The 27,763-nt window shown below is 35.5% G+C and overlaps 1 protein-coding gene across 1 annotated transcript in view; it reads right to left on the bottom strand.

Annotated features, from left to right (window-relative positions):
- CNTN6 (contactin 6) overlaps positions 1-27,763 on the bottom strand; it is a 157,652-nt gene that overhangs the window by 75,417 nt on the left and 54,472 nt on the right. Inside the window, 2 exon segments of the mRNA XM_067755234.1 lie at positions 16,074-16,176; positions 18,441-18,644. Coding sequence (XP_067611335.1) covers positions 16,074-16,176; positions 18,441-18,644 — 307 coding nt within the window.

Here is a 27,763-nt window from a genome sequence, read left to right as displayed (position 1 = left end):
TCTGAATTCATGATCCTTTGTTGTCTTTTTATGATAGTGTATCTCTGAGGTTTATGACAAATACATGCAAAATATTCAACTAAAAAACATTTTAACCTAAAACATTCAGACAAAAAAAAAATTCAGTAAAGACTATTTTCCCATTGTTATATCATTGTTCTTTATTTTAACTATGAAGACAGAAGTCCATTTTTAACCTAACTAAATATCTAAATCTCTGAACCAGAAATTTAATGGTTTGACATTTAATAATAATAACTATAATAATATCACAATGAAGAGCTACGGTTTATTAACCACAGACTGTGTGCCAAGCACTATGTGTATAATGTGTAAATATAATTTCATTTTCTCTTTCTATAAGTGAAAGTGGCACAGCTGGGATTTATTTCCAGGTTTCTTTGTCTCAGAATCTATGTGCTTACAAGACAAAACAGACATCACAGCTACTGTAAAATCATCCTCTGATAGCTTTCAATTTTTGTGGTTTTGTAAAAGTGAATCACCATCTTAAGTGGTCCAATTAAGTGGGGGTAAAAAGAACAAGTCCCACCAATCCCAATTATTCTGACCTTTCCCTCCAAAAGAACTCAGTGAGGACACTGGAGTCTCTGGACAAGCATTTTTCCCTTGAAGGATAAAATGATGTATCCTATATAGACATACCTTTCCAACAGAAGTAGTGCAGCAGATAATGTCAGTGCTTCACCCGTTTTCTTTCTTATCCCTTAGCACCCCAAATCCTGATGTGCTTTCACACTCAACAGTTAGTACATGCATCATTTTGCTGTCAACTACCCTTAAGCTGCTGTAGCTAACTTTTCCTTCACAAAAAAAGAGCTGAAAACAGTTAGGAATTTACATACTCCCTGGGGCAACTCTCAACCAATAACTGACTAAATGAGGCGTAAATACTCCAGCTCCCCTGCCCCTGATGGTGGAATACCTCTAGGTGTGACCTGCACTCTTTCTAGAACCCCTGTACAAGCCTGAGGCAAATATATCTTCTGTGGAACTTTGCATGATATTATACTCTGCCTGGCTATTCTTTTTTCCCAAGTGGGCTTGTCCATTCCCTGATGCGTTCTTCATAAAAACTCTTCTAAAAAGTCACTTTAAAAAAAATATCCTTTCAAGATCTACTTCTTGGAAAACCAGTTTATTAGAACCCCCAATATGCTCTAATCATGTTCCACTTTGATTATAATACCAACTGTAAGTACTTCTCAATATGGTACTTCTATACAGCCACTAGATACATAAAAATGATATTCTGTGGAAGTGAACATTAATGGCCTATAAGACCAAAAACTGAGCAGTAGAATCCTTGTGAAAAACCATGAGTGTGGTTTATATTTTCAGAACAATGCTCTATAGGGTCAAAATTACACTAGAAGGCAAGAAATGTGAAAGAGACATGAGGCTGAAGTGAGACATAAGTTTCTCACTTAAAGAACATCCTCTAGATCTTGTTTTTCTTACCTCAGTTATGTTTGGAGTGATATATCTTCTCTCATAAACCACTCAACTATTGAGAAGCTTATAAAATTCAGTGAACTGGCTTCTAACGTAACTTTCAATTTTGAAGAAAGGTATAAGAATTAGACCTCTGTATTCTCAGTCTGCAGTGGACATGTGTTGGTTTTTGTGTGTGCATTTTGATTTTCCTTAGAAAACCCAGTGCTTACTGTCTTTAGTCCATCTGATTTGAATTGGGAGGACTATACCTCTGGCTGCAGGACTGAGCACAAGATTCAGGTCTTGCCATTAGAAGCTAGTGTACCGTGGCCACTATAGTTGGTCAACTCTGGAAACTAAGACAACCCAATCAGAGACAACTAGACTCAGTTCTGGGACTGCTTTTGGAGGAGTTATTAAAGAGAGGATCTTTTGTTCCTAGGGTTTCCTCAGACAGTGGGATATAGCTTGGAGCTTCTAGGCAGCACTTTTCCACCACATGGAGAAAGTGTCTTTGAAAGTCAAAGTTGACACAAAAGAAGGAAACTTGGAATTCTTTACATGTCTCGATTAAGTCATGCTTGATGCACAAAAAAATTTTTAAAAAAATCTCCTTGAACATTTCCATTAGTCAATACAGTCTCTTTTTGTAATGCCTTTTTGAGTAATTTTCCTGCTGCTTTCGTCCAAAAAAAGACTTTACAAATAGTGTCTGAATGCCTGGGTTCAGATCCTAGCTATGTTATTTTCTATCTGTGTGATCAAATTGTATGATATGGTAGATTCCTTCAGGATATCATATTTTATACTCTAGATATTTTAGAATTCTCAGAGCAACTAAACTATCAAAAAATAGTCACTCTAACATTTAAACTTTTTAATCAAAAGTCTTATCAAGTGCATTTTGTGGCTATATTTCATGTTAACAAAATTTCTAATGGGAGAAAAATCAAGCAGTTTTATATGATTTCACAGTTACTAATTAAACGTTGAGATTTTGTTTTCAGATTTGTTATGTCAGTACAAAATATGAATGTCATGAGCCTCTTGATTACCACTGGTAATGTGAGACATAGGATCATGGAGAATACATGTAAAACATGTGCATTTTAATGAAAAATTCCCATTTAGTCTGGGCACTTTTTATGAAGACACTAAATGAATTGCTTTAGATTTCACACCGTCTCTCTTTTCTGAAGACATGCCAAATGGACAGTGGGTAGAAAGAACTAAAATCAACAAAAGATGAAATTATTTTAGTAATGAGCTTTAGTTTTAAATGCAAGTTAATTTTTCCAAGAGATAACATTCTGTATAAATGATAATACTAATACTAGTGCTAATATTAATAAAAAGCTATTATAATAGAATACTATTTATACAGTACAGAGTGCAGTTTTTACACTTACCAGCTATACGTTATTGCACATTTATAACATAAATATTCTCATTTATAGGATAGGGCTTAACACTAGTATGTAAGTCACAGGATTAGAGTGAAGATTAAATGATATAATACATTTCATGTGTTTAACACACTGTCTAGAACACTTTAAACTATATTTTTTGTGTTAATGACAAGTTAAAAATAATTTAAGATTATTATGTTACTGTTATCATTTCAAAAGCCAGATTCCTAGCTTATATTTATCTGTTTTCTCCTTTAAGAACTCCATATGACTAGGCATTTGACATAAATTGATTTATGAATCATACATAAACTAAAATCAGATCTCCATACTGTGAATGAAATGGGTATACAAGCATGCACATATGTCTCTAGAAGTAAATTTCCTGCTTCTTCCTGTTTAATACACTGGCTGGTAAGGAGATAATGCCTCTGATCATAGCGGTAATGTTCATTTCCTCCTCATGAGAGCAGGGATCTCTCAGGTGAGATATAACATGCTTTGCTGTAAAATACTTTTTTTTTTTTCAGCCTGGCTTATCATCTAGGGCCATTACGGTAGAGAGGAAAGGAATTAGACAACATTCTCCAAAGAGAAAAAAAATGCGTTGTAAGAAAGCTGAACGTTTATTTATGAATATTAATAACCATTAATTGAGTGCTTACTGTATACCAGGATTGTGATAGATGGTGTCCATATGTCGAGTTAAATACTCAGCTGGAAGTTGTTAACAATCCTAATTACCTTTTTGGAATGGTACTCATGTTTAGACAGGTAATTTCTGCTAAATTATGACCTGCCAATTCTCTACCACTTAGAGTCCCAGTACAGGCTAATTTACTGTGATCCACCTTCCAATTCTCTGAGTTGCCACCCATTCAGTTATTAGCACTAGTAGACTCCTTCTCCTTCTGTGGCTTTAGCATTCTATTTAGGATCTACCTAGTTTGTCCACGATGATGATATTAGTGATGTAATAGTCTCTGGTAGTTCATTTTAACTTAAAATAAGTGATCTATTTAAAGTGCAAAGTTAATATATTAATATATGAAGAATGCCATGCAGCAAGGGAGATCTTTGAAGGGTCTTCAGAATGGAGATTATTATTAAATCCCTTGAAACTCTGTCGTTTAAAGGTTAAGTTAAAATACGTGGTGCCATCATCATCCTAACTACAGGTATCAGCCATTTCTGGCAACATTTCCCTTTCAGTCCCAGTTCCTCCCCACTTCTTTTTTTTTTTTTAATCTTCACAAATATGGTGTCAAAATCCAACTTGGATACAAATCTCAATAAAGAAAATCAATTTGAAGCAACTCTCTCATCCAGAGTTTCCTCAGACCATAGATGAGGCATTCATGAACCGTGTATTTCAAAAAACTTTGCAAAAGCCTTTTCTTATTTTGTTTCTATATTTTCCTGAAATGTGAGTCCTCACAGTTCTAAAATACTACTAGATCATAAAAACAAAGTTTCTTTCTTCCTCCTTCCCTCCCTCCTGCTTTCTCTTTCCCTCTTTTTGTCTCTTTCTTTCTCTCCATCCTTTCTCCCTTCCTTCCTTCCTCCCTCCTCCTTTCTTCCTTCCTCCCTCCCTCCCTCCCTCCCTCCCTCCTCCTTCCTTCCTTCCTTCCTTCCTTCCTTCCTTCCTTCCTTTTTCTCTCTCTCTCTCTTTCTTTCTTTCTTGCCCCTCCCTCTGGTATTGTGCTGCTTAAATAAGCATTGCCATAAATAAGGACTTTCATTCCTTACTCTCTTGTCATTATGCTTTTACGGAGTGAGCATCCCATTAATTTTATCTGGAGACAGAGAATACATTTGTTAACCCTCTGGCCTAGTTCAGCCTGAACTGGAAGTTAAATTAAAGCTATTCACACTCTTGTACGAACTCTGCTTCAGTTCTATACTTTTAGCCATAAATAGAATTTTCATTACTAGTGCTATTTGAGAAAGCTTATATTTCTTCCCTGGATTTCTTAAATCTCATTATCCACAGCTTAAATCCAGGCCATACCAAGTTTTTAACTAGAAACTGGTACAGAGAACCTGTTTCCTAAGATGCTTATATTTGGGATTATTCTTAACTTGAACCTCATTTCAGAAAATCCCGTCAGTGGCCATTTTTAATCGAAGAGAGGGAAGCAGAATAACAAAACCAGCAAGGAGTGCCTTTGTTAAATTTTCAGACTTCAGCTAGCTGCTTTCATTTCCTCAACTTGAAATAGTCATACAAAGAGCTTGGAATATAAGATTGTCCTATGGGGATACAATATGGATAAATTCATGAGTTCTGTAGAAAAGCAATCTTACTGTTATGGAAAAAGGAAAATCTTTTTTTTTTTTTCTTTTTTTTTCTGAGTGATCTAAACATAGTCATGATCCTGTTCTACTGGTCAGTGTGTATACCAGGTTTCCCTTGGGGGAAAAATGTTATCATGTGCATGTATTTATCTGGTATTTGACACTTGACACTACAGTTGTTGCAGCCAATTGAAAAGCCACAGACGGTTTGGATGTAAGAGCAGTGGTAGCAGAATAGTACTTACATGTAGAGTGAAAGGACACAGGTGAGTTTTGTGTAAATGAGTGCAAATTACCTAACATCTATGAGTGCAAATTACCTAACATCTCTGAGCCTCAGCTTTCTCTTTATAACTAGAGGTAACAATGGGTACGTAAAAGTCTTCTTGAAAGGATAAAATGAGGATAGACTATGAGAATACATTCTGAAATATAAAGTTTGTACCAATAATAAAGCTTACTAAGTCGCCTTATTACCATGATCATCACATAGGGACAGGAAGGTTCTATCATCCAAAGGGTCCCTAAGACTTTATTGCTATTTTCTACTCCACAATGTGAGTAATAATTTGCATATGAAACATAAAACTGGAGCCCATAATTCAAGGTGTGGTAGAGCCGAAAATGATACTGCACTTAACAGTTAATTGACAGCTTCTCCATAATGTTTTATTAATACATAATATTAACCCTAAATAAATACTTCACCAATCATATGAGTGCTATGTGGCACTACAGCAGAGAAAATGATAATTTGGTTGAGGTAGGTTCTCGAGGCACATGTTCCTTCAGAATTATGTTCAGAATTATAACTCCTTAAGAATTATAGGGCTTGACCTTAGCTCTGCTCATAATCATAAACTTTCGTATAAAGGAGACATTGTATATGGTTTATTATATTTAATCATTCTATTATTAATAGATCTAACGTTTATTGAACACATTATATGCCAGGCACTGTGCTAAGTGCTTCATTGAAACCATATAATAATACCATGAGACACAGTACTATTGCTATTAACATTTTGTAGATGAGGAGATTGGGACTAGAATAGGTTGAGTAACATGCCCAATATCACACAGTAAGTTTTCAAAGAAAAGTTTTGAGCTAAAGTCTGTCTTTCCATAATGAGCTCTAAACCACCATGTTTTTCTGCTCCCGCATGAGCTAACCAGCTACAACATGAGAATCACCTTTTTAGTCTGTATGTGTGCTTAGAAATATATTCTTCACCTAATGAGTTAACATGTTTTATAATTAGTGGGTAGAGTTCCTTTTGTCCAAGGGCCAGAACATGAAATCATAGAGTTTTTTTTTTTTTTTAACGTATTGAGATGCCTCCAAATTCCAATAAAGGTTCTAGAGATGGGTTCCAAGGTCAGCTGGAGAAAAGGAAGTAACTTCTTTTCCTTCAGCTCAGTTCCAACTTGGATTTGAAATCTTTCTCTCCTGCAATTGCCAGTTACTTAAAAAGTAAGAACTGTAGGTCTCCTGAGAAAAGTGGTGATAGACTGGAATGGAAAGGATGAACAGTCACTTGCAGAAGTATATATATTCTTCTTGGATGATTTTTAGAACCTTTAAATTAATTTAGTTTTGGAAACAGCAGTGTAAAAATCCAATTTTGTTTTTTGAAATAGAAAAAGAATGAAAGGAATGTTTGCCATTGAATTCAGCATGTGTGTAAGATCAAAAGAGGCCCAACTTGTAACCTAGGGTCCTGGTCTTTGAAAGTGGATCCTCTGCAGTGGTTCTTCAGGAGAATTTGGCAACATGTATCAGAAACCTTAGCTTTTATATTCCTGTTATCCAAAAATTCTAATTTTTAAAAAATATACTGAGGAAGTTCACATGGAGATGGGCAAAATATAGCCATAAGAATATGCATTACATCATTATTCATGACAATAAAAAATGAAAACAAAACGAAAGGAAACTAAATGTCCACCAGTAGGAGACTGGTTGAAAACATACATCTGAATACCCTACTGTCATTACAATTGAGGGTACAGAAAACTGTTTAATGACCCAGAGATACATTCATATGTACATTTAAAAAAAAAATTAAAGCATTTTACAGAAGAATATGCTGAAACAATTTGAGCAGCAAAATAAAGCAATATTGGATTATGACTGAAAGTATGAAATAAATATCTACTAATCAATACTGATATAAATAAAGGATTGGATAAATTAATAAATGAGGGAGAAGTGAAAAATCTCCAATGAGGAAGAATTCCAAATAAATTACATAGATTAGAGGAGGTGTAGCATGACTCCCTACTCATTAGGTGTGGACAGCACATATTAACCTCCTTCCAAAGACTCAAATGTAAAGAGAGAAAAATGAGTACGTTTATGGTGGAGAATCCTGACAAAACTGCTTCCACCAGGTGATGAAGGGCAGCATCAGTAGCCATAGATCATTGTGATAGAGAGTAACCTTAATATGATGTGCGAAAATGGCACCTTACCTTTGTAGTCTTCTTACCCAAGACCCATAATCTCAGACTAATTATAAGAAAAATAGTAGACAAATTCTAATAGAGGGCCATCCTACAATAAAACTGACCACCACTCCTCAAAACTGTCAGGGTCATCAAAAACAAGAAAAGTCTGAGTCACTGTTACAGCCAAGAAGAGCCTAGGGAGACAAGAAAGCTCAATGTGGTATATTGGATGGAATCTTGGAATAAAAAAAGGACATCAGGTAAAAAAAAAAACAACAAAGAAATTTGAGTAAATTATGGACTTCAGTTAATTAAAATGTATTCATGTTGGTTCATTAATTGTAACAAAGGTACCATCTTAGTGTAAGATGTTAATAATAGGGGAAACTGTGTGTGGCATTATATGGGATCTCACTATACCATCTGCTCAATTTTTCTGTTCTAAAACTGTTATTTCAAAAGTATTAATTTTGAAAAAAAAAAGAAGTATTGATGAGATGGGAGAAAAGGAAGCAAGAATCTTCTATTTCTAAGAGATACGAAGGACCCCTTCAATAACAGTCTAACATTAGTTCTACCAAGTGAATTGAGAGTGACAGTCTCCAGTCTCAATTTAACAAGGAGCAACCTGGGGAAAAGATAATCCGGAAAGCTCCCAGAGTGACTATCCTTGAATCTTCCTTCATTGAAAGTTTGTAAGGAAAGAGCAGATCCCAGGAAAAATGTGTGATCACATATTGTTACACCAATCCTATTTTCAGTAGCCTGCAAACTCCCTGGGGCCTTTATATCATCTTTATTTCCCCAGGGCCTAGCCTAGCATCTGCTGCCAGGAGAATTCCTTTTGACTAAATGAAGGAATAAAGGAATTAATTATTGAATGAGGTATTTAATGCATATTTGCTAAGTTAATAGATACTGGAGCTTAATTTGCCGAATGAATAAATGAGGGAATGTCAATAATCCTTATAAAGATTAAACACATTATTTAGAAATGGTAAATCCATTGTTCTGAGCAAGTCCTTGAGGATTGTGTTAGCACAGAAATAGAATGCAGAAACCCCTTCTGTCCCTCCTGTGTATTCCTTTTTACCTCCTCAGCCAAAGCAGCACTGACAATGACCACAATTAATAAAATTGTTATAATTTATTGATTGCCTATTATAAGCCAGGACTCTGGTAGGAAAGTTTAATAGTATTTCCAGTCCTTACATCAATCCTATTCTCTCTGTCATCTATCTATCTATCCATCTATCTATCTAGTTTTTACCTTTGTTTTACAGATAAGAAAACTGATCATAGCGGCCCAGCTATTGACAGGGAATTTGAGAATTTAAACCCTGATCTCTTTGAATTCAAAGTCTATACTCTTTCCAGAACACAATGTTGCCTTGAAATGTTAGTAAATCTGCTGATAAATCTTTCAGCCCCAGGGTGAGTGTGTGTGTGACTGTGTTTTTGTTGAGGGGTTACTATCTTTCAATTTTTCAAAGATTGGCTTGAACATTTGTCAGTTCTCAGATTTGCATGGACTTTACCATACTATTTTATGCCAAGCAATATAAGATCATGATAAAAAAGCAAAGCAGTTAGTGAGAACCTAATGAGTAGGCTTCAGTATACATTGTGGGGCAAACGGGACAAGCTATGTTAGGAAAATAGTCTGCCCTCTATCCATTCAACTCAATGAGGAAAATAAAAAAGCTAAACTGCTTATTAGACATTCAAATGGGACAATTTTAAGATATCTCTCTGACTTTTTTTTTAAACCAAGTGTTAAAAGTCTGAAAATTTTGAATGTACCTAGTTTGATTTTAAAATACTACTGTCATCTTGAGTGTCTTGAGCAACCTTTCTGTGGTATGATCTGCAATGATGTCCATATGTGTAAAAAGAGAAGCAAAATCAAATAGCTGCTCTGTCATCTGAAAGTTCTGGAATAGATCAAAACATCTTGGTGAGACTTCAGATTTATTGCTTGACATTAATAGTCAAGCTGAGTATCTTTTTCTTCATAAATTAGAAAAAAATAAATAAGATATACATATATAAAGGGCTTTCCTGGTGGTGCGGTGGTTGAGAGTCCACCTGCCGATGCAGGGGACACGGGTTCGTGCCCCGGTCTGGGAAGATCCCACATGCCGCGGAGCGGCTAGGCCCTTGAGCCGTGGTCGCTGAGCCTGCGCGTCCGGAGCCTGTTCTCCGCAACGGGAGACGCCACAACAGTGAAAGGCCCGCGTATCAAAAAAAAAAAAAAAAAAGATATACATGTATACATAAATATAGTCCTCTGTGTGAAGGCTCCAGAACACATAGGAACATTTAATGCAGCGACTAATTTCATTTACATTCCAGAGCATTGACAGCAAAGTCACTAAATTAAGATTCACACACAAAAAAGAAAAGAAAAGTAAATATGTTTGGTTGTTTACAAGAGTGGTAGGAGAGTTATGAGGGATATCAGTTTAACTTCTTTACTAAGAGCAAAGGCCTATATTTTCTTGAGAAGAGACACACAGATTTATAAGTCAATCATATTACATTTGCATAGCACCTATCCAAGGAGTTTCTTGGGTGTTTCACAATACAATTAATTTGCAGCTTAGATAATTAAGAGTCTGCCATGTTAAACAAATGAGACAAAAGTGAGAGTTGAAAGCTGTGATCATGTCAGCTCTGAAACTCCAACATAGAAAGTGAGTTGCATGTCCCCAAAGTCATAGTAATTAAAGTTCAAGCAGGTATCTGAAGTTTTGTCTTAATTATTCTATACTCACATTAGCCTGTGGTGGTTTGAGATGGTTAAGGTCTATGAGTAAACACTCTAGCCAGCCTTCTATAGACCTCACTCTATACTCCCTGCCTGCATGATTGCAGCAGACTCCTAGGTTGATTGGCATGTTTTCTGTGCTCTCCCTAATCACCTACCCCAGATTTTTATAAATGGTAGATAGTACCATCATTGCATACAAACCAGTGGGTTGTATGCTCCACAATGGCCCTGATTGACTTTTAGAAACACTTTTTTCTTCTCATTCAAAAGCAGCTTGAATTTTGAAAAGGTTATCTTTGAATCATTAAAAAAAAATTAATGTATAAAATTGAACTTACTTTTTTGCTGAATTATTAGTAATTACAGAGAATCTAAATGGGAAATACATCCATAATTTCATTCCCCAAATAACATCTTTTTACCATTTTGCTGAAATGTTTCAAGCCTTTTTTAAGGAAAACACTTACAGAACTGAGGGCTAACTACATCTGCACATGGGGAATTAATTCGTATATTAAAAGGATAATTTGATGTAAATATCAAACAGCTATGAGCATGAGTTTTGAAGTCAGAATCAGTGATATTTAGATTTGAATCCCAGATTTACAACTTATGTTTATCAAGTCATTTCATTTCTCTAAACTTCACCTTATTTACCTTCACAATTAGCCTTAAAAAATACCTGGGTTTTAGAGATGTGGGATTAACTGGAACTGTATTTACCCTGCTGGGAACAATTAGAAAACTGGAGAAATATAGTGGGAAACAAACCTGATTCCAGAGATGTAACAATGGGTAGCACAAAACTGTGATCCCTAAAGGAGGGGAAATGTATGAAGTAAACCATTGGAATCCCTGATTTTCGACCTGTAGGCACTTTCCAGAACACGGAATCAGGAAGCAAAAATAAATAGGACAAGACTGCATCCCCGAGTTGAGTAGACACAGGTGACTGAAGTGGCTGGGATTGCAAAGCAAACTATCAGAGAGGATGAGACTAGAAAAAGAAAGTGCTCCAAAAATCTACGTAAGAGTGTCACATGAGGCTGGGCAAAGAACAAATTTTAGAGCTCAAACAGGGCTAGAAGATGTTAGAGTTCCACCAAGCCCGAGAAGAGAGACTTAGCAAACATTTAGAGCATTCAATTGGGAGATGCATCTTAGAAGTAAACAGGCCTTAGACTAACATCTACTCTATATCTACCCAAGGAAGCTTAATAATAAGCTATAGAAAGATGAGATTCATCATAACTTAACTTCTATCAATAAAATCCAATACTTGAAATAAATATACCACAATACAGCATTCAATAACCCAACATTTATCATGTCTCTAATTCAATCTAAATTACTAGATAAACTAAAAAGCATAAAAAATAGGAATCATGATAAGAAGAAAAAACAGTCAACAGAAACAGATTCGTAAATTACAGAGATTATAGAATTAGCTAACAAGGACATTCATACCATCAATAGGGCTCCTGAGTGATAGCTGGGGGTTACAAGTAAAGAAACTGCAAACCTCAGTCTTTAATTAAGAAAGAGTCTCTAGGGAAACCCAAAGACAAGAGGAAAAACAAAAACAATGGAGGAAATTTTAGCCTCTGACACCACAACTACAGCAAACAGTAAACACAGCCTAACTCTGTGCCAAATAAACATAAAAATTTACACCAAAATCTAGTGTAAAATCACTTCTTTTTACCTGTTACATCATATCTAGGTTTCAGCAACAACAAAAAATATATAAAAGGCCCATTGACAAGTACAAATGCAGAGACAAAGCAAGCATTGGAACCAGACTCAAATATGGCAAATATTTTTAAAGTATCAGACTGGGAATTTGAAATTTCTAAGATTAATATGTTAAGGGCTCTAATGGAAAAAGCAGACAACATGCAAGAACAGATGATTAATGTAGCAGAAAAAAAGGAGATTCTAAGAAAGGGTCTGGGGGATGGTGGTGTGTTTAATTGGGAGATTGGGATTGACATATATACACTAATATGTATAAAATGGATAACTAATAAGAACCTGCTGTATAAAAAAATAAATAAAATTCTAAAATTCAAAAAAAAATTATAGACATAAAAACACTAATACAAATGAGAATGTCTTTGATAGGCTCACCAGTGGGCCTATCATGAATGGCCCACTGAATGTGATGAAGGAAAGAGTAAGTAAACTAGAAGAAATATCAATAGAAACTTCCCAAACTAAAATATGAAGAGAAAAACAAACAAACAAACAAACAACAGCAGCAAAAGAATGGAATATCCAAGAACTGGGGGCAATTACAAACGGTGCAACAGATGTCTAATGGGAATACCAGAAGGAGAACAAAGAGGGAAATGAACAGAATAAATATTTGAAATAACAATGACTGGAAATCTTCCAAAATTAATGACAGCCACCAAACGGTAGACCCAGGAAGCTCAGAGAACAACAAGCAAGATAAATTCCAAAATAATCTACCCATTCAAGAGAAAGAATGTTCCCAGGGATAAAGGGAATTATTTCCTAATTACTTAGAATGTATTTCCACAAATATTTAATGAAAACTAGTCAGTATTTCAGGAACTGTCGTAGGTCCTAAAAATAAAAAACTAAATAAGATGTGGCATTGACCTGTGTTATTTTTTCTTTTTTTGTTCCTCTTTCCTATTCACCTATCCACCTACTGATTTCCTTACTCCCTCCCTTCCTACTTTCCCTCCTTTCTCTTATTAACTAAAATATTTAAACCTTAGTTTCATGAATGTGTAGTTTATAGCATAAATAGTAGTCAGTAGTTAGCAAAAGTGTTTAGAAACATTGTTAATAAGAAAAAGAACTTTGATTCTATTCTTCACTGAACCAATTAGCTTGTTTCAGTTTGGGGTTTATCGAACTCATTACAGAGAAGTGCAGTACCTCAGAAAGTGAACAAGTAGATTTAAAAGGATTTATACAAAGCAGTCCCAACATTTGGAAAAAAACAAAAACAAAATCAAGTGCTGAACAGCAATATTTTTATAAAGAGCTGTCAGAGAACATGATTATAATTATCATTCAATAATTTGTAAAATGCTTGGCAATAAATCTGCAAATAGAGATTTATAATTTAAAAAGTGGTTTGATTTTGTTCTTTTCAGATTGTTATTAATTGTTATGTAATTAATTGTCTAGGGAGTGCATTGTTTTTATGTTTGTTAATGTTGCAAATTTTAAAAAGTCAGTAAAGTATTTGGTAAATGTCAAATTTTTTAATGGACTAGCAAGCTTCTTCAGTATGTTTGCAATGTTTCAACTATAGTGCAACTTGTTTTCTGAAAACTATTGGCGAGCATATATAAAAAGTCTTTTTGTTAGTAGCTAAAATTTGTATAATATTTTCCAAAGTATACAAAGCATTTTCATACACATTCTGTTCATTTGAAGAAATGAGAACTAGATCTGCACTTCAGTTACACAGAATATATGTTTCTTATACATGACATTTTAACACTATCTCTTTGACCCTGTGGATGCTTTGGACTTTCCATTTTAACCCCTAGGCGTTTCAATTCCATATTAATAATTTAATAAATATAATTTCAACATTAATTTTGGCAGGTAAAGTGTTTTTAAGCATACTCCATTAAATCAATTATTTCCTTGACAATTTTCTATGAGGTGCAATTAAGTAATTCTCATCATTTTCCCATTCTTCCTTAATTTTATTTCATGTGCAGTAGTTCCTTTAGGTATAAACTTAACAATGAATGTATACTTTACCATTCAGGGGTTTTTTTTGTACATACACATCGGACTTGCCATGTTTTTACATGTATTATCCACTCTCATCTTCAAAACAAAAACAGGAGACAGGTATCATTATAACATTTTTTGGGTGAGAATCTGGGAATTCATAAAGCTTAAGCAGCATGTTTGCTGATGGTCAGACAACTCTTGAGAAAATTGGGAATTCAATCTGCCTCATCTGACTTGGAGAGCAGTTATCTTAACCATTTACTCCAAAGTTTCTAAGTTCAGAACTTCAAATCAGGTGGGACTAAATCTGAATCGCCCTCTCTTTCTTATCAGAAGCATAAAATTGAACAGGTTACTTGTACAATCTGAGCCTCATTTTACTCATATATAATAAAAATATTATGTACCCTGCATAATTATGAGGATTATGTATGTCATATAAATTCTTAGTTATAAATGATTAACAAATGAAATTTATTTACATGAGATTCTTGAGAACCAGCCTCAATCCTTTTCAGTTATTTATTATATGAGTATTTTTTAAGTTACAGGAATCCATATTTCCTGATGCCAAACATGATAGAATAAACTATTAATATTATTTTCAGATACTGTCTTTCATTGGTTTTCTTTTTAAATTAATCAACTAATTGTCAAAGTATTTTACTGACATTTTGTGTTTTTTGTATACTTTATTTTCTGAGAAAGCTTGAAAATGGTGAAAGTTCATCATGTCTTAAAAGGCAGGCAAACAAAAATGGACAAAGCCTCAATTTGTCACTTTTTAAAGAATCATTTAATCAGTCAATTATTTATTGGACAATACTGTGGGATCAGTATTGTATAAAAATTAAATATGGTCTCTTAAATATATGAAAAATGGATAACCTGAGAAATTTAAAGAGCTACAAGATTTCATATATAGAAAGGAACCTAAAAGATGTAGTAACCAGCATTATTTGGATTACTCAGTATATTTACTTAATAACAAGATGAAGACTTTTAAGGATGTTTTCCATAGTTTGGAATGTAAGTCACTATTTATGAATGTGAGGCCCACATTACAAATAGACTCTGGATTTATAAGTAAGCCCTGAAATGTGGTAGTGAGAGTCAAGTCCTTTACTCTTCAAAGTATGTTCTGTAGACAAGAAGAATCACTATTACCTCGGAGCCTGTTAGATATGGAGCAATCAGACATCACCCCAGATCTACAGAATTTCAACTTAACTGTGCCCCCAGATAATTCATATGTACATCAGTGTTTTAAAATGGCAAATCTGATCTATCTATCACTTTGTTACTTCATTCTGGTGTTTATGGGCATAAAAATAAAATTTGAATATTGCCAAAAAGCAAAGAAATGTTCTCAATATTCCATGCACAAAAGCAGATATTTGGCTGGCTTCAAAGCTTTCCAAACCTACTGCTGATAAACACTTACCTGAGTAAAATAAAATGCCTCCACTGCCAGGACAGGTTTGGCTCAATTCTAATTATCCACTATGAACAATGGTTTTTAATTAGTCTTATTTTGGACACTGGCAGTGCAGGTTTTTCATTTACAAGAGTCGCTGATTAATTAAGCAAGGAGACACTCCAGGCAATATATTTCTGGATGTAGGATGAGATGGAGTGAAGGATACGTCGAAAGTTTAGTGACCTGCTCACCGTCTTATACAAGCTCACTTATTCCTTTGCAGTGTGCTGCCTAAACGGGTTTCATTGTGCTCAAACTCAAGTAAATATCGGCTTATTTGGGGAAATTGCCGCCCCAATCACTTTCAGAGTATTAGGCATGCTTATTTAAAGTCCAATCAGAAAGTTCCACTTTTGCCCAGCATTTAAAGTCTATTTGCTAATTTACCTTAGAGCAGCATTTGAATACCAAAATACTCATTTGTTTTAATTAAAACAACCAGGAAACAAAACAAAACAAAACAAAACCTTACTTTCCAAGGGCAAAGCATTCCAGTTTTATAGATGAATCCTTTGCAGCTTGAATAGTTTCAGGAAAATGCACTTCAATCTTTGGTTCATATTCCCCCATCACACCTGTTAAATACCAAAAGAGCTAGCAGCATTTCTAGAGAATAGAAGTTTCCTATGAAGCAAATGCTTTATTTACCAAAATCTGATTATTCTGTTGTTCAATTAACAATATTTTTCTATACTATAATGAGTGACAGAGGGCAAGGAAACCTCATGATGCTATTTAAGGAATTAGTTTGTTCCTCTCTCCCCTAAAAAATAAATATTTAAGGTATATCAAAGTATCAGAATAGAGGCATTCCAAATTTCCCTATATTCCACAACAGCATCTTAAAAAGAATTAGTATTTCCAATTAAGAACTGAATATGCCCAGCTTTAAAATGCTTCTGAGTTATCGAGCAAGTTTCTTCTCTAGAGATTTCTTGGATCTTTCACCCATTCACAGAACTCATGGGTCAGATCTGCTTAGGAATAAAGAAGTTTTTAGCTAACACTGTGTAATAGATCTGATACAGCACCTCAATCCAAAATATCAGTACTTTTGCAGCAAAACCTTTGAAGTAAGTAGTTGGGATAAATAAAGACATAAATATTCTTATGTCAGTTTATTAAGGTTTTGCCACTAAATGAGTTTACTGTACCCTTATAAAAATTTATTTTAATAATTTCAAAATTTTCAAAAGGAATTATGGATACGGGCTAAGATAAGACTAAGACAATGGTCTAAGGTATTGTAAATATGCTAGCTACCAGAAGAGTTGGAAAAAGTAGAAATGTATCTCCAGGCTATCCTCATTAACTTGATTAATTTAATCAACAACAAACTGTTGTTTAAAATGTTTAAATTTCTTTAAAACATCTTTAAAAATGTTGAATTTCTTTTATTTTTACTTATATACCAAACACCAGAATAATACATTCCTAACATAAATGATGTATTGGTGGCCAGTACAAGTGCACAAAAAAGTGAAATTTACAAAATACATATAAAATGAAAATACCTCATTTTTAAGACCTTAATCATTCCAAACATTCAAAGAGGCTCTGGTTGAGGAGGTCAAGAGTATTACTTCATTCAACTAAACTGGTAAACTTTATGTTTTCTATTTCTTTGACATCTGATATTTCTTGAGTGACTACTTTTAGAAGAGTTTTTTTTTTTTTATTATGTGTGATGCTTCTGGTCATTTTTTACCATAAATGTGTTGAAAAGAATAGAGGAGATGGAAGAATGAAGGAATTAAGAAGAGATAAAGAGGAAACTAAGGGTAGATGGGGGAAGAAAGGAAAATATGGTAGTGTTTCTATGCATATTAGTGGCTCATGAGCTCTTGCAATCATGAAGAGAGTACTCACTGAAGGGGAGAAATTGGACTTATGAATAAATCTAGTCGTTGCTGAATTCTGAATTAAGACCGTGAAAATATATTTGAATGGTTAGTGATTATAAAAGCTCTGTCATAAGTACTCCCTCTAAGGAGCTAGTTCCATGATTCTTTAGCCATCATTAACATTGTATTCCTGCTTTTCTTAAGCTCCTTAGAGAGGAGAAAAACTCTATGCAGTGTTACACTTCAAGTCCAGAATCTGATCACAAAATGCATCAACAGATTTTCCATCTTTACATTTCCCACTGTGAATATGTAATTAAAGAATCAACTAGAGGATTTTTCTACTTCAGTGACTTCCTTAGGTTTTCTAACTCTCTAAATCTTGTACCAGCTTGACTAAACTACAAAACTCATCAAAGACCAATCTGAATTATGTTCCTTGGAGGAATATAATTAGTATGAATCTTGTGTTTCATTTTTCTTTGGAATGCTCATAATTAATGTTAACTTGTTTTACTTTCCTTGGATCTGAATCGTTTACCTGCCTTGCCAACCAGGAAAATAAGGGGTGAACAAAAGATACAAATACGGAAAAGAAGGAGACATTAAAGAGAAGCTGTGTCATATGTCCATTGAAAATATATTAATTCAATCAATAAGTTTGGCAGCACCCACACATGTCTACACACCTGCCTACTCTCCCAAACAAACATTGTTTTTTTAAACAAAATACTTCTTAAGCAAAGAAAAGATGATCTGTTCCAATGCCAGAGAAGAAATGGCACAGTATACCCAGAATCATCTATACTGTGCTATGTGGATAAATTATATAGTTTTCTATTATTTTTTGTGATTTTCATCATATTGTGAATTAAACCTCACCTCATAGATGATATGGCTCCACTAAACCAGAGGGAAGCAGAAAGCTCTACAGATCTCCCCAGGCTTCAAGATCCACAGATAAAGTATATCCCTAAGATAACTCATCATCTTACCATCAGTACGCTGCACTAATGGAGTGGGTGGTCCTTGAACACTTCGCTGGGCTTCTTTGTTTGTTATGTAGCAAGTGTAGTTGCCAACATCTGATGGCTCCACTTTGGCAATGTACAGGTTTCCTGTCTCTTGTGAGACAAACCGCCTGTTGTCCTCTTGGACATATAAGGGGTTATCATTGAAAGTCCACGCATAAGATAAACCTAGAAAACAGAAAAAATAAGTATTATCCTTACTGTATTCATTCTTACCTGAAAGTTCTGTGCCCTACTTCTCCATAAGTAGAATACAATTTTACCCCTGTTTGTCCAGTTTATGCCTGTTGTCCTGCTGTAATTGTCATATTCCCTTATAGTTAAATATATCCCAATTTGGATGATATAGTCTCCCTATCCATCACTAGCTTTCTGTAATTAAGGATGTGGTGATAAGATGTCAAGGGAATAAGTGAATGAACTTATTAAGAAAAGCTATAAGATATAAAATACTAAGGACTCAAAATACACACTGAATTTCTCCAGCAATGCTTGTGTTGAAGCAGTGTTTCTCAATTTGCAGTCAGAAGGATGCCCGCATTAATCATGTTTAGGTGTACTTGCTAAAAATTTAACTTCAGGGTGTAAGTTCAAGGACTCTACCACTGATCTTGGAATTCATTCATTCCATCATTCAATCATCACATAATTTCTGAACACCTATTTTGTGACAATTTTCGGACTTAGAATACAGCAAAGTAAAACCTATGCCGTATAAAGCTTAACCAGTTAAACTAGTTACAACTAGTGTGGATAATGTCAATGTGGGATGATATGTGCTTTGACAGAAGCATTGTAGGGAGCCCATAGAAGGACGCTAGAATGATCTGTGGTCAGAAAATTCTTCTGAAAAGAATTCCATGTTAGGGACTTCCCTGGCGGTCCAGTGGTTAGGACATTGCCTTCCAATGCAGAGGGTACGGGTTCGATCCCTGGTCAGGAAGCTAAGATCCCACATGCCTTGCGGTCAAAGGACCAAAACATAAAAGCAGAAGCAATGTTGTAACAGGTTCAATATAGACTTTAAAAATGGTCCATTCATCTGTCGATGAATGGCACAAGGAGATCAGCTCAGTGTCCACCTAGAGGGGTGGGATAGGGAGGGCGGGAGGAAGACGCAAGAGGGAGGGGGTATGGGGATAAATGTATATGTATAGCTGATTCACTTTGTTATACAGCAGAAACTAACACACCATTGTACAGCAATTATACTCCAATAAAGATGTTAAAAAAAAATGGTGCACGTTAAAAATATCTTCTAAAAACAATTTCCATGTTCAAACCAGAAGGATGATTGGGAGCTATCCAAGCAGCAGATGAGCAGCCAGACATTGCTCAGAGAATAAAAGCTTGAAGATGAAAAAGAACATATCAGTTTTGCTGAACATCAATCAATCTATCTCTGGAAATCTTATATATAAATATGAATATAAATATATAGAGACATATATAATTGATATAATGAACATACTATAAAATCCACAGATCCTAAGTGTTCAGTCCAATTAGTTTTAACAATCTAAACCCTAGGAAACCACCAACCCCAAATAAAATATGGAACATTTCCATCTCTTCAGAAATTTTCTTATGTCCCTTCTGGTCAATCTCTACCATTGTAACAACTACCTGATTTCTATCATCATAGATTATTTCTGCCAGTATTGGAATTTCATAAAAATGTAATCAAAGAGAATGTACTTTTTTTTTTCAATTTTTATTTTATATTGGAGTATAGTTGATTAACAATGTCGTGTTAGTTTCAGGTGTGCAGCAAAGTGATTCAGTTATGCCTATACATGTAGCTATTCTTTTCAAATTCTTTTCTCATTTAGGTTATTACAAAGTATTGAGCAGAGCTCCCTGTGCTATACAGTAGGTCCTTGTTGGTTATCAATTTTAAATATAGCAGTGTGTACATGTCAATCCCAAACTCCCAATATACTGTTTTGTGTCTGGTTTCTTGAACATATTTTAAGGTTCCCCTATGTAGTTGTGACTACCAGTACTTCTTTCCTTTTTATTGCTGAGTGGGATTCCATTCTATGAATATACCAAAATGTGTTTGGCTGCTTTCTTCTTGAAAAACATATGAATTATTTCCATCTCGGGACCATTGTATATTAGGTTGAAATAAACGTTCTTTTCTAAAACTATCTGTGGACTTTTCATTTTTCTTCGTTAAGTTCTTAGGAGTGAGCCATAGGATAGATGCATGTTTTACTTTATAAAAAACTACAGAAGAACTTTCCAAAGTTGTATCGGTTGATATCTCCATCAGCAATATATGAAAGTTAGAGTTGTTCTAAATTTTTGCAAAAAATACATGTTGTCATTTTTTATTTTAGCCAGATATCTTTGAGCAAAGGAAAATATTCTCATGGATTAAGGTTTTATAAGTGTGGTACTATATGAAGGTTAAAAAGTATACGTATTGTGGAAACTAGGTAGAACTGAACTTATGTCTAGGAAAGTGGAAGAATATAAATGGTTCAAAAATGACCCCTCCCCCCAATAAGTGGAAGGTATAGGTGCTGGGGGTGAAAAGGGGGATATACTAGTTATGGTTAAAATATCTTCACCTGTAGATGAATTTGGACATCACACGCTTAGAAATCACAGCTCATAGGAGAGCACCTGAAGCAACTAGGGGCCTCTTGTCCAGACAGAAGTTGCAGGTCATATCTGTTATCTGCACTTATATTAAAACTGGTGCAGAAGCAAGACATGGTAGAGACCAAAAAAAAAGGCTAATTATTTCTGGTGTGATCTAGCAGTCTTTTCCAGATAGAAGCAGACCACCTGAAACATTCTTCACTAGTCGTACTGATTTAAAATTGTCTAAAGGATGAGGAAACAATACAGATTGACAGCTATTCTGACCTTAAACGTGATCCATATAGAAAAACTTTTGAGAAATTGGGAATATGGGAATTTTGCCATCTTTATCATCCCTTTCACCAAGAAAAAAAGACGTAAAGCGTTAACAATACACTTAGGGAACCAGATTATTAAAAGAATATAAGAAAGGAGGATAGGAAGGAGAAAGAAGAAAAGAGTGGGTGTAACAAGAAAACAGACTAATAGTGAGGAGGAACTAAATCAAATCAAATCATCTATTATATGTTAAATTATATATATTCTATATAATAGTATATTAAATTCTGACAACAATTCATAAATGATTTCAACAAAAATAAATTCATCTATACAGCCAGAACTCTGATATCATTCTCAGGAGTGAAGAAGATATAAGGGAAATATATGACACAGGGGAAGAACAGCAACAAAAATGTCACTAAAGTATGAAATGTGCAAATGCACAAAGTGGCATTAAACCTATAAAAGTGGTGTTCAGGAAGACAAAAATTCAAGACGCATCATTATATGAAAAGCATGTTGTAAATCAAGATGTTTAGTATGATCCCATTAAGAGTTATGTATCTGTGTGTGAGAACTTGTGTGTATATGTATGTATGTGTGTGTTCACATAAATTATTAAATTAAGAAACCTAAGAATGTATATAGTGGTTTTCTCAGGGTAAGGAGAAGGAATACCATAGGTTTTCACTCTCTGCATAATGTGTTTTGCCATATTAGAGTTTTTAATTACTATGTAATATTTGTGTAAATGGGAAAAAGAAGCAACGGGATGAAAATAGTATCAGGAAAGCTAAACACTAGAATGAAGCAGTGTTTTTACAACTTATAAGTTCTTATGACTTATAAAAAATATGATGGATAATATTTTTTATTCTTACTCTGAACCGTTAAGACTGGAGTATTATGTTTTATTCAGAGCACATTAGGAAGCTTGTTAACGTACAGATAGCTAATCCTCCTCCTAGCGATTTGATTTATTAATATCTGAGTAAAATACCATGGAATCTGTTTTCAACACCCTACAAATGTCTCGTGGTTGAACTGTAATATTATGTTCAGAGCACCCGCTATTGAGAGGGAATTAAAAATCTCAAGTATATCAAGAGAGAGAGAAGCAAAACATAGCAAAGGCCAGAAGTTAGGACACCAAAGAAAGTGATAATTGACCCTTTGGGGGAAAATGGGAAGAATAATTGAACTGCCTTCATAGGTCGAATTGCTGTCGTGTTCATAAAGGGCGAAATGAAGCCCTCTCCATTGATATCCAGAAGGCAAAAGTAGAACTTGTGGCTGTTGAAGGTTACAGAATGCTGTTTGACTATATTAAGATACAGTGAAGACCAGTCCAAACTTTAGAGCTATACCAGCAGAAGATACATGAGATAACAAGTTTTCTATCATGAGAGGTGACCAAGCAGAGAATGGATGAGCATTGCTTGAGGTATTCCAAAAAATTAATTTTTGCAGTGGATGGGAGGTTAAACCTGTGTTTCTATGAATGGTCTACTCCACCCTCAACATTGCTTCGACTTTTCTAATACTCTATGCTTTTAGAAAAACTATGCATAAATACAAGTCGCTTTTTATTTTTTAAAATATACTTTGACGTTCTTGTCCTGTTTCCGGGTATTGAATCTTTGTTTTCTTTTTCAAGTCCCTACTGGAGTCTTCTATCATTTCATATGGTCTCTTGCTTCTGAGTTTCTTTACTGATGTCCTTTGCTGTCTCACTTCTGAGCCTGTTGCTTTGTCTTTACCAAAGAGATGCTCAAAGGGTTTTGTTTGAAACTGGAGAGCCATCTAGATAGCAAAATTTTCTTCGGTATAAAGAGGAGGAAAAAATGTAATTCAGATTTCCCTGTTGTCAGTGACTCCTCATCTTTCGAACCTTCTATGGAATAAAGACAAATCTTAAGCAAATTCCCAGGGCTGTGTTCAGCTTAGGGATCTTTCATCAATACCTCTGTGGGGAGAAAAATAAGCTCTAGCTCTCCGAAATCCAAGGTAACCCCTTTCACTTTGCAGAAATTACAGATTGCCGCTAGTGTCCAAGAAATCTTTGTATTCTTTACCCTGTAATCTTGGGGCCAGAGACTGTAATTTTCATCTCTCCCTTGCTGAATTCATTTTTACCTTGGCTGCTAAAACTTTTCGATCTGTTCCTACATGTGGTGTATCCTTCTTCAATTGTGGAATATTTAGAAGCTGCTCAAAGAATGTGGTTCAGAAATAAGGAGGATTACCTAAGGAATAATTTTTTTAAAAAGCTAAGAAGCACTTTTATTTCATACCTGTTTCATCATTCCCACAATTTGTTTTGTGAGGCTAATTGGCTATTGCTAATATGCCTGTCATATATATAGGAGAGGGTACTGGAGCTAGGGGTATAAAAGTAATTTCCCAAAATCATACTGTTAACATGTAGAAAGGGGCAGAACTTGAACCTACATCCTTCTAATGTCAAACCCTTTGTTCGTTCCCTAATACCACCTTTCTTCTTTTCTGTTTATCTACAACTGATCCTCTTTTTCTATGTCAGTATGCTCTTCCTGGCTATTCTTCCTTGCCTTCAGACTTCCAAAACCCCAGCTCCCTGCATACCTGAACCTACTCACATCTAGGACAATTGTTCCTCACCACGCATTCCCTCCCATATCAGTACTGCCTGTCCTGGATTCAGTTTCCTCAGAATGTTGTAGAATAAATGATTAACCCGCTATTCTAAATTACTCCAGTGTACTTATAGCTACTATTAGCAGGGAATAGAACACATTTGCAAAACCTGTAATAAGTAATCCTTCTCTCCAAAAAGTCCTCTCTAGAGAAGAGATTTTAAAACTTCTGTGAGCATCAGAATCACCTGGAGGACTTGGTAAAATGCCAGCTGCTGGGCTCCACTCTCTGAGTTTCTCATTCAGTATGTCTGGGGTGGAGCCAGAGAATTTGCATTGCTAACAAATTCCCACGGGGTGCTGACACTGGGCAAAGTCTGCTTTGAAAATAACTGCTATTAATGGTAAATCTCCGTGTCCTCTGCGTGATCACACTAGGAAGGATTTGATAGAACAGTGGTCACCTTGTATATTTGCCTTTGGGTGGTGTGTAGGAGGCTGGAGAAAAGGATGTACATCAGTTCATAGATTCATGGAATGTCTGGGATGGGACGGACCTGAGATTTCTTCCAGCCCAACCTCCTCATTTTACAGGCGAATAAGCAGAAAGGAAGATTGCAGTAGTTCTGAGACTAGAATCCAGGTGTCTTTTGTGCCCCTCTGTGAACTGGTGAAGATGTAAAGCTGCAAGCCCTTCCTGTCACTGTTATTTTTCATCCTGCCCTGCTCCCTTCTCCCCTTAGGCTGACTCTTCCAGTTCATCCAAGCAGCCAGCCTGCAGTGGGGGCTTTTATCTATTTTGTTCCATTATCAGCCACTGCCATGCTTAATTTGTATATTTTTTTAATGGGGAAAGAAGAAAAATACCTTGCAAATTAGAAGCTTAAAATCCTTCCCATTTGGCTTTTCTTAATTAAATGTATAATTCATGAGCCACTTAAGTTGAAACCATTGAATTTTTAAATATTTTCTCCACCATCTATGGCATTTATCTGTTATTGATGATTGTGATGTAGTCTCCCTATGATGATTCAGCAGGAACACTAGAACTGAATGATAATAGGTCCTCCCTGAACCATTGTCTGTAGTTTCACACTGACACCATCCTCTACAATTATTATTAGAAATGGAAGATCTGCAGTAAGCAATTAAAGACTATCTGCTGCTCTGTCAAGCATACAACAAATCCTGTTTTCCCCAGAGCATGAATATGTTATAACATCTTTTACAGCCCTATATCTTGTACTGTGATATGTAATATACAAACACAAAAGTTATATGCAAGTATACCCATTATATGGGATGTAATTTTTATTAGAGGGGAAGCATCTCATGTGAAAGAGACCAGTAAAAATAAACACTGACACTGAGAACTTCTGTTGGCCCTGTAGAAAGGATCTCAAAATTGGTAGCATGTTTCTTGAGGCAGAAAATAAATGAGTAGAAAACAGAATTTGAAGCAGAGTGCTCAGATTTAGTGGCTAAATCCTTTTTTGGAATATTCCAGTATGCGTATAATTTACAGCAAACATTGTGTAGTGCTACAGGGTAAAATGTGACTGGCTCTTAGGTGGTTATGCCAGCTCAGTGGTAAAGACCTAATCCAAGAAGAATAATTCCTATTCTGGGTTGAGGTCACTGATATTGGTGCTGAGCAAGTTTATGATGCAAGCCAGAAAACTGCCCCAACACCTTTATAACCACTCCTATTTGAGCCCGCATTTGTTCCATAATTACTTGTTGACCACCTAGATTTTATTCAATACCTTTTGATCTACAGCACGTCCTGTTTGGAATCACGGAGATCGCTGCCTTTGTGGCCTACAGACAATCACTAAGTAAAGGCCCTCAGAGTTCCTATGATTCCTAGGTTCCAGTGAATTCTAGGACAGCATCTGTACTGGCAAATCCTTTCTGAAGAAGGAATTAAAACCTAGCCAGCTTCTGAATAAACTTCAGGGAATCCTCCAATTCTAAGGAAGCCTGGGCAAGTCATGGGGAATAATACACAAGGATTAGACTTCCTCTTTCCTCTTCAATTTCCTTCCTCAAGGGTGAGCTTAATAGAGTGAATGTAAGAGATGGGCTAAACGAGTGCTTCTCAACCAAGGGTGATTTTGCCCACCTGGGGATATTTGTCAATGTCTAGAGCCATTTTTCATACTCACAATTGGGAGAGGGGGGTGCTGCTGGCATCAAGTGGGTACAGGCCAAAGGTGCTGCTAAACATGTTAACAATGCACAGGACAAACCCTATAACACAGAATTATCTCATCCTAAATTGTCAGTAGTACTGATATTGAAAAACCCTGGGCTATTCAGATGGTAACAGGCTGTAACATGAGTTCCGTTCAATGTGCTGAAAAGTAAGGAAAACATTCTTCCTGGGAATAAATGAGATTCTGAATGTGGAGAGAGGGGGTGTGCAGCAAGGGACCTAGAATAAACTGGATTTTTGGTCCTACATGCAGTGGGAGAGCCATAATCTTTCTGGTTCTCATACTCTACACTAATTTTAGGAAAATCAATCCACCTCTCTGGATGGTGTTTACATATTCTCCAATAGAGTTCAGAACACTTGCTATCTCTGTATACTTTATGCAGTAATTATTAAGTGTCTGCTGTGGCCAGGTTATGCCTGACAAAATTAAGCAGTAGAATAGATACAGTGGTATTTAGATAGGATCCCTTGAACTCCAGAGACATGATCTTGGCCAAGTTAACAGTAACCTCTTTAACACAGTTACTCAATTTGTAAATTGGAGAAATTTTTCTTGAAAGTGTTACCTGAGTCGAGGTATGCCAGATGCTGAGCTGAACGCCCAGTGTATAGTCGGCACTCATTATCTTTCCAATCATATGGTGTTAAGTACTATTTACATATGATAACTTCCAAATTTGGTTCTTCAAACCTTTCTTCCTAGATACATCAATTCAGCTGTGTACTTGAAATTTTCGCTCTGAAGTTAGATATTTGAAAATTAACGTGTATTATAATAAATTCCTGATTTCCCCCATCCCAAAACCTGCTCCCCCTTTATTGGCCTCATCCCTGTATGTGGAACGGCATTCTTCCAGCTGCTCTGCCTAAAGACCTTGGAGTTATCTTTTACTCCCCTCTTTTTCTTACAATCTACATTTAATCTTTCAGGAAGTTATTTCAGCTATACCCTCTAAATATATCCTGAATATGGCAACTTATCCACCTGTCCACTGCTATCATCCTGGTTTAAGCCACCATTAACTCTAACCTGAATCACTGTAATCACCTTTTAACTGCTTATATTGTTACCCCTTGATGGTCTGTTCTCCAGAAAAAACTATTAAAACTGAAAGAGAAAGCATGTCTTTCTTTTGCTCACTATCATGCAATGCGTTCTAATCTCACTCACAGGAAACTCCAAAGACTGTAAAATATCTTGAAAGTAGTGCTTCCACCCTCATCCACTCTCCTGTTTGCTCACCCTTCGTCATCCACACGGGCCTCACTACTGTTCTTCCAACATGCCAGACACAGTCCTACCACAGGTCCGTTGCACATGCTGCTCCTACTCCCCAAACTGCCTTTTCTCAGTGTCTCACTCACTCCTTCAGTTCTCTTCGCAAATGTCAATGAAGGCTTCTTTGACCTCTGAGTAGACAACAGCCACACCCATCATTCCATATCCCCTTTATTTTTCTCCCTAGCTTTTATCACCATCTGCCATACTTATATTTTTTATTATATTTGTTTACGGTTAAGATTCATGGAGTGAAGGACTTTGTTGCTTTGTTCTCCACCATATCCCTAAAACT

Source organism: Pseudorca crassidens, chromosome 10, assembly GCF_039906515.1.
Source record: "Pseudorca crassidens isolate mPseCra1 chromosome 10, mPseCra1.hap1, whole genome shotgun sequence".
Lineage (NCBI taxonomy): Eukaryota > Metazoa > Chordata > Mammalia > Artiodactyla > Delphinidae > Pseudorca > Pseudorca crassidens.
The sequence above is the reverse complement of the archived record's forward strand: the minus strand, read 5'-3'. Positions and strand labels throughout refer to the sequence as shown.